At 36.5% G+C, this 10,696-nt stretch overlaps 1 protein-coding gene across 1 annotated transcript; it reads right to left on the bottom strand.

The window, feature by feature from the left end:
* Window positions 1-109: 109 nt before the first annotated feature.
* LOC142987655 (protein-glucosylgalactosylhydroxylysine glucosidase) lies at window positions 110-6,907 on the bottom strand. The gene is made up of 14 exons (XM_076136559.1): window positions 6,565-6,907; window positions 5,548-5,879; window positions 4,930-5,232; window positions 4,489-4,589; window positions 4,153-4,288; window positions 3,876-4,023; window positions 3,381-3,528; window positions 3,056-3,146; window positions 2,863-2,950; window positions 2,391-2,588; window positions 1,851-2,016; window positions 1,358-1,529; window positions 978-1,118; window positions 110-445 (listed from the first exon to the last, which is right to left on the bottom strand). The coding sequence occupies exons 1-14, from the start codon at window positions 6,738-6,740 to the stop codon at window positions 336-338; spliced, it is 2,310 nt and encodes a 769-aa protein (XP_075992674.1). The 5' UTR covers window positions 6,741-6,907; the 3' UTR covers window positions 110-335.
* Window positions 6,908-10,696: the final 3,789 nt, after the last annotated feature.

Here is a 10,696-nt window from a genome sequence, read left to right as displayed (position 1 = left end):
TTCATTAATTAGTCAGTGTATTTAAACGGCCTTTAAAATTAGTATAAAATTATTTTTACAGGATATCAGCAAATAAATTGGTTTTAAGTGGGCATAATAGAGATATTAATAAGAGTCTGGACTAATAATTTATTCAGTTTATTTTTAATTTGGTTTGACATTCAAATTTAGCAACAATGTATTTTTCATAATAAAATATAAGTATAATTCTATTATTTACACAAATTTAACAGTAAGATCCTAAGAGAAGGAAATAATTTTGTCAAAATAAATTCATCGAAATAATTAAGTAAAGAGATCTTATGAATAAATACTTTAGCGGTAAGTAGAAGTTTTTATGTGCCTATAGGTCTTAGATAGTTCTGTCCGATGATGTCAGCAGGCAGCTTGCAGTTCTTCCACGGCTCCGAGTGAATGGTGAATGGACCCGGGCCAGGTAACAACACTGAAATTATCACGTAGAAGTAGAAATAGGTATTAAACTGTTTTATTAATTCGCATGGTATAATATGCAGGGGACTTATCGTGTATCTCGGTTAACAATTAATTGAAAGCCACTATGCTGTACATTATTTTTCTCCCTTAGATTATAGTGATAAACACATTATCAGCAACAAAGCAGCTATGTACTGAATAGTGACATGATTTGCCTTTAAAATTTAGGCGTCATAATTTTATCTTTATAGTCCGTCTGGAACATTATTAAAAATATTGAAATTTTATCTAGAGTCAAGGATATGCCCCCGCATGACAACCAAATAATCATCTTCATCATTAAACAATCTTAATAAAATTACGGTGACTCGTTCAAAATATAATTTTTGTCCATTTTATAACGACGTTCGGCGTAATAAGCATCTCTTAACCATCGATAATTTATTAATTCACCATTTAATATTACAGAAAAGGAAACAAGCTTTCTTAAGGTACTTTACGATAATTTGTAAATTATTATTCACATTCAGATCTTCATTTACCTGTGATCCCTGATGCTAAGCTTATGTTGTGTTTGCCATCAAATAACATAAGGGGCCAAGTGTCGTCCATCGAGACGACGCTTATCTTCGTACTATTTCCTTTGACCTCTAGCGTTATATTCGCACCTAGGTACTTTATACCTGAAATTACGAAATTAACGATAATTTTAAACCATTCAGTCTTGCAATAAGTAGTAATCGACACTAGAAAATGTGGGTTCACAGCTTTGACTTATTCCGTCTCTCTACGAGCTCCACTAGTAAACAGACATTCAGATCAACTCATCAGCGGTTAAGTATTGTGTCTCACAGCATAATTTTCTCGCTTCTGCCATAACTGAGAGCACTGTTTTGCACAGGGTACTTCGATATATACCAACCTCTGATCGTGAATTTAGTAGTATGTGGCGGTAGAGTAGGTTTATTGATGACTAATCGGTCCAAGTGTATGCTGACACCAGCGTAGCCAAAGATCAACGTTTGTAAAAACCCGCCCATTCCCGTCAAGAAGTTGGTGGCACCTGAGTCTGGACGTCGTAGTTCAGTCCATACCTGGAATAAAGCAAGCTTGATCAACACTCTTTCGATATTATAATTGGCTTATAATCGACAGCCCTTTCATTTGCTAGAAAGTTTGGTCTTTGAGGGCTTTAAATTTTTATTTAGATTATATTATTATTTATATTGGAGATTATTATCCATAACCTCATAGTAGTAGGGAGTAGTCTTCTACCCAAAGTATGACCTTTGGGTAGAAGACTACTCCCGCGTTTAGACTTGATTTTCTAAACCTTTGCGCGACCTTATTTTATTTACTAAATGAAGTGGAGTAGTTTTTCCCCGCTTTATCAAACATCATTTTGCATACTCTACCTTAAAAGGTTCTCTAACAAATCCTTCAAAGCTCTTGTTGAACGTGGCCTCAGCTTTGCCATCATCCAAATGCAAGTGTCCGATTGTATGCATGCTCCACGTCATCGCTGGCCCATTGTCCCTCGTCACTGACTCATAGTACGTCAAGTCATTCTGCCTCGTCGACCTGACGATGATAAATCACTTATTAACAATAGGTACATTATGTCGCTAATAGTCGCGACTTCTCACTACTCGTTAGAATTTATTGGAACAAGACATTACGTCATGAACCATTTCGTTTCTCTGAAGATGTTATCTCTTTGGCATTAGCTCGATTTCAACAAGGAATGATGACCCACTCTAATATCATCTTTAGTTGAACTGAAAGGTAGGAAATTGCAGTGGCGATTTGTTTGACTATAAGCATTTCTTTAGGTACTCTAATTAATTGTCATTTAAAGTACCCTTTGGTGCTTACAATTGCAATAATATTTGTGTGTAGAAGAGTATTTAAATATATAATTCAATTTTTCAAAAAGTTAGCAACAGAATACTTACTCGTTTATGGCATACTGCAACGGGAATCCCAACAACACAGCATCAGCCTGCTTGATCTCCTCTCCTCTCTCATAGCCAGAGAACTGAGGATGATAGTCGTGCTCAACATCATAAGGTAAAGCTAAACTCCATGCTATGTCTGCGTAGTGATCCGGGTCTTTCGCCATGTAGTAGGACTTGCAGAGGCAGGAGACGTATCTGGAATTAAGAAAATATGGCTTGAAAATTTGTTTATTTTTGGAAATATTGATACAAAACTCTCTGTTGTATGAATTGGTTAAGTAATTTGAGAGATGTTAATATTTTAAGTTTGTTTTGGCGAACCGTGCGATGTGGGCGCCGTTGTGTTCCGAATTGCCCCCTTTAGGGATTAGCTTAAAAATGGTAATGAAAGTCAGTTTAGTAGGTTAGCCGCGAAATCGTAAAAGATTGACAGACTTTAAAGTATTGGTTTTTGTTCAAGATGACTTACTGTGCTAGATAAAGTGAATATCCCGCCACTACGTTGGTGAAGACCGAGTTGTTAACATTTTTGTGATCTTCATCTGGGCCCATCACAGCTGAAAGTATAACACCATAAATTAAAATTTGCAAATCGACATAGTTTTAAAATTTTAAGGTACGTCACATTTTTATTCGAGGCATTTGGCCTTCTTCATACTTACTGGTGATGTCGTAGAGTCCTGTGTTGTAATTGATGACAGCACGCGATGCCCAGAAATCTGCTATGTTCGTTACTATGTCACAACCGCCGTGCTGGAAGTAAACAGATGCAACATCGTTGTTAAATGATTTAATATCAGTCTAAAGTTATTTTTAGAAGATGTTTATACGCTTTGAGGTAAACTGTAGCAAAGAAGTCTACTTTTGATCTCGGGATTTCAACTAAAAAATAACATCAAATCCGTTTAACAATATGGCCAGTAAAGTATAAGAGAAAGACCGACAGACGTTTGCATAAATTTGATCAGGTATGGATGATTATTTTACCTCCAACCATGCCTCGTCGCGAGTAGTAGCGAGGTACTGCCTGACTGCATAGGAAATACAACCACTTATGTGCTGTTCGTACGTCGCCACATCGGGACAACATGGCTGCGTCACCTCCACTCCTGTGTATGCACTCTCCCAAGGAAATCTGAATATTCAGTCAACTGCATTAATGTTACTTCATAAAAACAGATACCCATGATTACGGTCCTGCGGCTGAGCAAGGGTCTCTTCCCTTAACGAGCGAGGCATAATGGTTTGAGTCGTTTGTTCTTTTTACGGAGTACCTTTAGCAAGTTCTGTAAATCTATGCACGTTATGTCAGTGTTACCCACTAAAAATACCGACCTGTCCGGTCGGTATTTTTAGTTCTTAGTAGTTCTTTTATTGTGTTAATCAACCAAATTACTACATTTTCTCAGGATGTCTAATAGAATCTAAGTTACTAGCTTTGCTTTGGTTGTCCGTGATTTACGTTTTTCATAACGAATTTACCTGTATCCTTTATGTCCAGTTAACTTGGCAAGTTGACCGGCGACATAAGCCGTGTTTAGTCGATACTGCAGCAATTGGTTCGCGTATTTTGGATACAGCAGTAGAATAGACGGGAACATCCATGTTTCAGTATCCCAGAAATTGTGGCCTGTAACACAAAATAAGAGAGGGTCTTGAGTCGTTTATTCTATACCATTAGGAAAATGCAAGCTTTCGTCGCGGTGCTCTATTTCCTACCATTCGAACGACGATACGTATATTATTGGTTTGAAATTACCTTCATAGTCTTCAAAAGTGCCACCTCTCGCAAGTCCTGTGGGACTTAGTCCATAGAATCGGCCTAAAGGCTGATGAGAGTTTTCCGATGGCAGAGAACTTAAGAAGTAGTACCAGATGCCATTCACTATCTTGCCCTGAAACATAAAAATTGCATTGTAATTGGTTTAAAAAGTAAGTAGGTACAGGATAACTGTGTCATATTTTAGTTGAAAATCAACAAATCAAATCAAAAATCAATCTTAATTAATTTCAGAATCAAAAATCTTTTGCAACGAATCCGTTATTCATTCAAACACTTGAAATAGAAAATCGTTATTACTACCAAAGTGCTTACCAATTCAAGATTTCCTTCAATATCGATGCCTCCTTGATGATACAGATTGCGCCATTGTTCGACGTGCTTCTGGAACAACTCCTCGCCGTCCTCCTGCAATACTATGAAACCGTGTAACTTTACCATACATGGACATTAAGTATTATAGCCTACCTACATGCTCAACAGTGCCACGAAGTGCAAAATTAATTATTAGGTTTACCTAAGTCGGTAGCCTAACGACTTTAGCATGACCTAACGACTTTTATAATTTATAAACATGGGATGAGACCAACTTTTAACGTGCCCTACGAAGTTTGCGATAAAGATGTTTAAAACTCTTTTTTTATGGGTTAATCAGTCTGCTCTCAAGATCTTGGTAAACTAGTAATTCCAAAGTTTGAAGTTTGCTACGCGGACTGTCAGCCCTTAAGTATTGCGACCAAAAATATCATAAATAACCTTTAACCAACTCCAGTCTCGCCAAAGTTTTGTTCGTATCTGCCGTCATAGCGAAGGTGAAGACCCTGGAGCCATGTTGAGGCACCACCAGGTGATCAGGTACCGAAGTCCAGAACGCACACACTTCCACCGGCAGTGGCTGATACGTCAAGTCCTCAGACTCCATCGTCTGGCCGCAAGAATGCCAAATAGTTCTACCGTCTATGATCTCCGGGGTGGGCTCGTGGAAATCAATGTCTTTGCTTTTCTCTCCCGGCATTAGCTTTATAGCTATCCAGATTTCTTGGTTAATAAAGTTAGGATCTGAAATTGATTACGTTTTTTCTTTACTAAAACGGCAATTAAATATTCTAGCGCCTATGTTATACAGAATAGCAATTGTTAAGGTAGTGCGTTGCTAAAGCAATTTAATTACTTAATCGAGGCTAAACCAAAAACTAGTTGGTTTGTATCCATTTTATTAGTGTAAAAAAATACTTGGGTTGCAATTGTTTTGACCACAAACCGTATTTCACCCGTTTAAAACTTCATTTTATTTTGTACGTCAAACAAGACCAGCAGACACAATCTTGGAAATAAATTACGTCAAATAGGTAAAGAAAACCTTCAACAACATACCATAATGCGTCTTAGAATCCACTTGAATCTGGTTCACGATAGCTCTTGTGTAATACCTATGAGCGTAAATCCTTTGCGTCACAACCGACCTGTCTCTATCCACCCTGACTTTGAACACTCCTTCTCTCGTATCAAGGCTGTATACTGGGCTAAAAGGGTGATGGGTGAGCGTGGAGTTTAGTCTTATGTTGGCCCAGCCAGGGATTCTTGCTCTATGACTGTACCCGCCCTGGCCGTTGTATAGTCCGTTCATGTAGACTGTGTCGCTGAAAATATTGGTCGCTACGTGCCCGTTGCCGATAGATGGCATGAATTTATCCGTGTTTGGGAGGCTGCAATATAATTATTAGAGTATTTTTGTAAAATGCCTAGACTTAATAAACCGCTCAATTGGTTGTCCTATACAAGGTGTAAAAAATGAGCTATGAACGGTCAATCGAGATGTTGAAGATACCCTATTTTATTATACCGAATGTATTGTTTTGTAAATTATCACTCAATCAGAATCAGATCAACTAAATAAATAGTTTAAAAAATATATATTTACACCGTACCGAGTGTTACTTTTAAAAGTTATTGCTTTCACGCTAAAAATTAAAACGGATGCGCTACAATTTATTTCATTGAACACCGCGATTGGGTAACTTTTATATCAGGCGCTTCGTATTAAAATAAAGGCTTGCTATGATTTTTACTGTAGGAGTTAGTTTTAAACCAACGTTGCCAACTTTTGTAACACAATACATTGTTATCAGAACAAAGCTGATAGAACTTATTGTTTTATATTAACCTTGAATAATAGGTTGTGAGTCATAGCCTTTATTGAATAACATAATAAAATAATTATTGTAAAGAATTGGGATAAAAACTTATTTATTCGAGCCTTAGATAATGCTTTTAAGTATATCTATCTATTATATCATATATCTAGTACATATAAGACTACCTTTCTGTTCTGGCTATAAAAACAACAACAGACATTCCTAGAATACATGCAACTTTTTTATATAGTCTTACCTGTACGTCGAAAAAATATGTGCTACCGGGCTGATGTCTTCGGTCTCCTCCTTTCCATTATCAGCTATTGCATAGGAGACACCTTTAGTAGCCAGAATGATGGTCACCAGCGCCGCTGCCGACAGCAGCCCTAACATCGCAGCTACCTGCTTATTCTGTGCCAAAAAGTGCCACATCCACGCAGTTAAAAAACCTCTTTTAACAACAATAAACGTCACGACAACAAAAAAATAAAACTGTCAGTTTTACGGAACTGTCAAATATGGTTTGTAATTCGAATTTTTGGTTTTGAAGGCAAACGTTTCGAGAGTTCGCGTTCGTGGCACGCGCCCGTGCGTCTCGGCCAGCGTCAATGTGTAGATTACGCGACCTGCGACCTACATGACACACATAACATTAACAAAGATAATAATAATTAGGGTCATCTCTTTGTTTTAATTTACAAAGTTATCTGTTGCAAATTTTTTACAGTGTCCTGTGAATTGTCTGCTATGAAATCATCGGTTGCGTCAAATTAAACTTTGATTGTCTTAAAACTGTCATTCTAAACCATCACCAAACTAAAAGTATAATGAAGAAACTTTATTTTGAATACAATTTAAATACTTTATACATAAAATAACGACCTATATCGACTAGCACGTGCCCTATTTTGCGTCTTGCACCATCCAAACCATTCATAAAAGACAATGATCCATCATTTATCTCTATAACCTGCCAGCCCTAAACCTAGAGCAGTGAGCCGGCACTAATTCAATTGTCGCTTCCTTATTACTACATACACTGCTTAGCATAAGTCATCATAAGATTGGATTAATTGCTTCAATGCCGATTACATAAGAAAGTACCTTACATGGAAGTTCCGAGAATAGAACACCTGCTACTGATTAGCTGTTTGTAGGAATTATCTATTAGCTTTGTAACAAAATTAAAGACATGCCAACATTCTTAATTATAAAAATAACATACTATAGTATGCACGAATGAAATTACTGGAATACGTAGAATTCATCCACATCGCTGTCAATCGGAAAGATGCCCATAAGGCTGATCGCAATGCCACGTTGCATCGCAATGCTTAAGCCTTTTGGTCAGTCTTGCTAAATTATTTGAATTTGGTTCGTAATTCATGTATTACTGTTAAATACACTACTTTTACGCCTAGATAGGACACTACCCATAGTTACAATATTCTAACGCTAAATATCTTTTTCGTTAGCATGTGTTTCTACTGCTCGACGGTGGATTCTCTTCTAAATCTGTATCACTTGAAATCATTATGATACTAGAGAAAAGGAAAAGGTAATAATAAAAGATAGCAGTCAAAAGTGGAAGAAAATAAAATGATGTCTAGGGACACAACAAACAACTCTAACATTTTGAAAATGTTATTAAGACGCCTCTAATATTTTGAATTTAAGTCAGCACATCCCTATCTATAGAAAAAACGGCTATTGTAGTTTTTATGTATGCAACTATTTAGAGCTATAAAGCATGACAGAACCAGCTATGATTTGCATCTGTCTCGCTAATAGATACTTATGTAGAGGAAGTCGTATTTACATAGCTTCTATTTTTATTCGCTGCACTCAGATATGTGACATAAACCGCAATTATATGTGACTCTTGTGTCCTTTACGCCATTAGACGTCGAGGAAATGACTAAATAGATGACGAATGTTGAATATAGACAAAGAAATGAGTAACTACTTTTTTTTCCTCGTCACGTGGTCAATTTCTTGTTAAGGTTTTTAAACTATAGGTTAATAGGTACTTTGGTTCATATTTGTTTAGCTAATAAATTAGTCAGTACAGGATTCAAATCACGATCATAACGATAGAGTATTGTCATTATCGAATTCATAGAGAGTTTCGAGAGATCATCAACAGCTGTAGGTATCTTTAGCGATCTATAAGGAGGGAGTTTCAACTTAAAATGTTAGCTTTAATCATGAGGGAACACCACACAATCGTTTGCTTTATACCAGTTTAAACACACACCGTAATTTCATTTGTGTAATGTTAAATTAGGTAGCTATATGTTATTAAATTTTTAAATATATACCTACTAATTAAGTAATTTAGTGTTATTTTAGACTAAGTGTTAAAAGCTTCAATTTATAAATGATAAAAGTTTTAAAAGATTTTTCATATAATGATCATAAATGTCATTTCTCGTTAGTAGAAGGTGGGCAATGGCGGCGTGCGCGGGCGCATCAGACCGTGTGCCCTCTAGTTCCGCTCTGTTACCGACAGTATACGTATGTATTCTGTAATTTTGGTAACGACTCAGTAACTATGCACAGGTGTCGAAAATAGATAAATGTTCGAATGCGGTTTGTCGATTGGACAGTTGATTGATGTATCGGTAGATTTATGGAAGGATGAGTTAACGATTTGATTTATTGTGTAGAGAAATGTGTTATGGGGCGTGCGTTCATTGAATAAGTGTTTATTTTTTCAGAGTTTTTAGTGAAGAACTTAATTCATGATATGTGCTCGTAAAACTATTTTATACATTCTTTTTAACACAATACTAACACGGAAATCAAAAGCAATCTTACCAGAGAGTATCGTGTTATAGCCCAAGCAGGTTGTGAATATCCGATAGGCAGTCGCTCTATGGAAAATACTGGTGAGACTGGAAGCCGACTCCAACATAGTTGGAAGATAGGCTGATTGTTACGAGTCTTTTCAATGCATAGAAAATCATTTAACACCTTAACGCTGTCGTCAGTAGATGTAGTTTTAGCTCCATACTTTTTAGGAACGTTGACAATTGACTAATTTAGTTTTCAATAACTCCCATTAGATTGGGACTATTGAATTTTTATTTTATTCAAGTGTAACTCATTCATAGGCTTCACGAGCTCTTTTAAGGTAAACGTGAGATCAAAGCCACCTGTAATGAAGTAATTATGTCATCGTACAATGCAAAAGTCACTGTACGTGGTATCACATCAGAATACAATTCAGTGTTCGAAGGCCGAACGACCAACTGTTTTGTATTTGAGGAAAAATCTTGTATCAAACTGGAAGAAAAAGTTCTCAGTATTTTTATAAAGTTAATGTGTTTGTTCGGTTAGCAACAGCAGGTTCCTTAAATCTAAGTTTTTTGTGCAAGTAGTAAAGTAATTTTGACGTTTACGCTACTTTGAAGAATGGTCAAAAATTTAACTCTTCATTTACCTTTTACAGGTAGAGATGTAGCCAGTAGACGTAAAGGCCTAATGTTTTGATAATTTCAGAAGGAAAACTATGCATGATAGCTATTTCAGTAGGTTTTGCGATTTCAGGAATCAATTTCTAGGTAGATTACTTAAGGCTGTAAGAAATTAAGAAATTCTCAGAATAGTGACCCACGCGATATTTTAAGAAGAAAACAGGTGACATTTAAAAAAACGATCATAAAAAAGAAAATAAAGAAATAACATGTACCATTTAAGCCTCAAGAAATACACCTTATTAACCGGAAGCCCTCGAGCAAGCCAACCATTGTTTTAATTAGTGTACAGTGAGATATGATTGGCTTAAGATCCAATGTCATTATCCTGGCGCGCGGCGGAGCGTGGCGCCCTCCGCTGCGCTTGGCTCGCTCGGTCACCCACCTCCAAGAATGATGCTTCATGCTACCGAAGTACCGACTCACTTGACGTTTGCCGTCACTGTTACTTTGTTATAAATGGAGAAATGTCACACCTATTCGTGATATGCTTTGACAGTTTTGTTTCAGCTTTATTTCCTCATAGAGTAGAGCTGCTTTTTTCTTGAAATTACAGCGGTTCTTGGATTCTCGAACATAGAATTTCCACAGTCATAACGGTCACGGTCATAATGAACATCCTTACTCCAATATAATTTAGTAGTGGATCACACAATTATAATTATTTGTTTCGTGAAGGAATTAAACCTACGGTGGGTGAAACGATAACCGTCTACTTATACGAAATTACTGAACGAAAGTCTTTAGTGTAATAGTTTATCTAATTAATAAATCTCTCGGAAGGAACAACATAGAAACTCAAAAATACAGAATGGGGCGAGATTGTTTTTACGTAAGAGAGTAAATCATTAAATACGTTACAATTTCACGTAATTAATGATATACTATTCACTTAATTCGCTTCCGTGT

The sequence above is a fragment of the Anticarsia gemmatalis genome, chromosome 3 (genome assembly GCF_050436995.1).
Source record: "Anticarsia gemmatalis isolate Benzon Research Colony breed Stoneville strain chromosome 3, ilAntGemm2 primary, whole genome shotgun sequence".
Lineage (NCBI taxonomy): Eukaryota > Metazoa > Arthropoda > Insecta > Lepidoptera > Erebidae > Anticarsia > Anticarsia gemmatalis.
The sequence above is the reverse complement of the archived record's forward strand: the minus strand, read 5'-3'. Positions and strand labels throughout refer to the sequence as shown.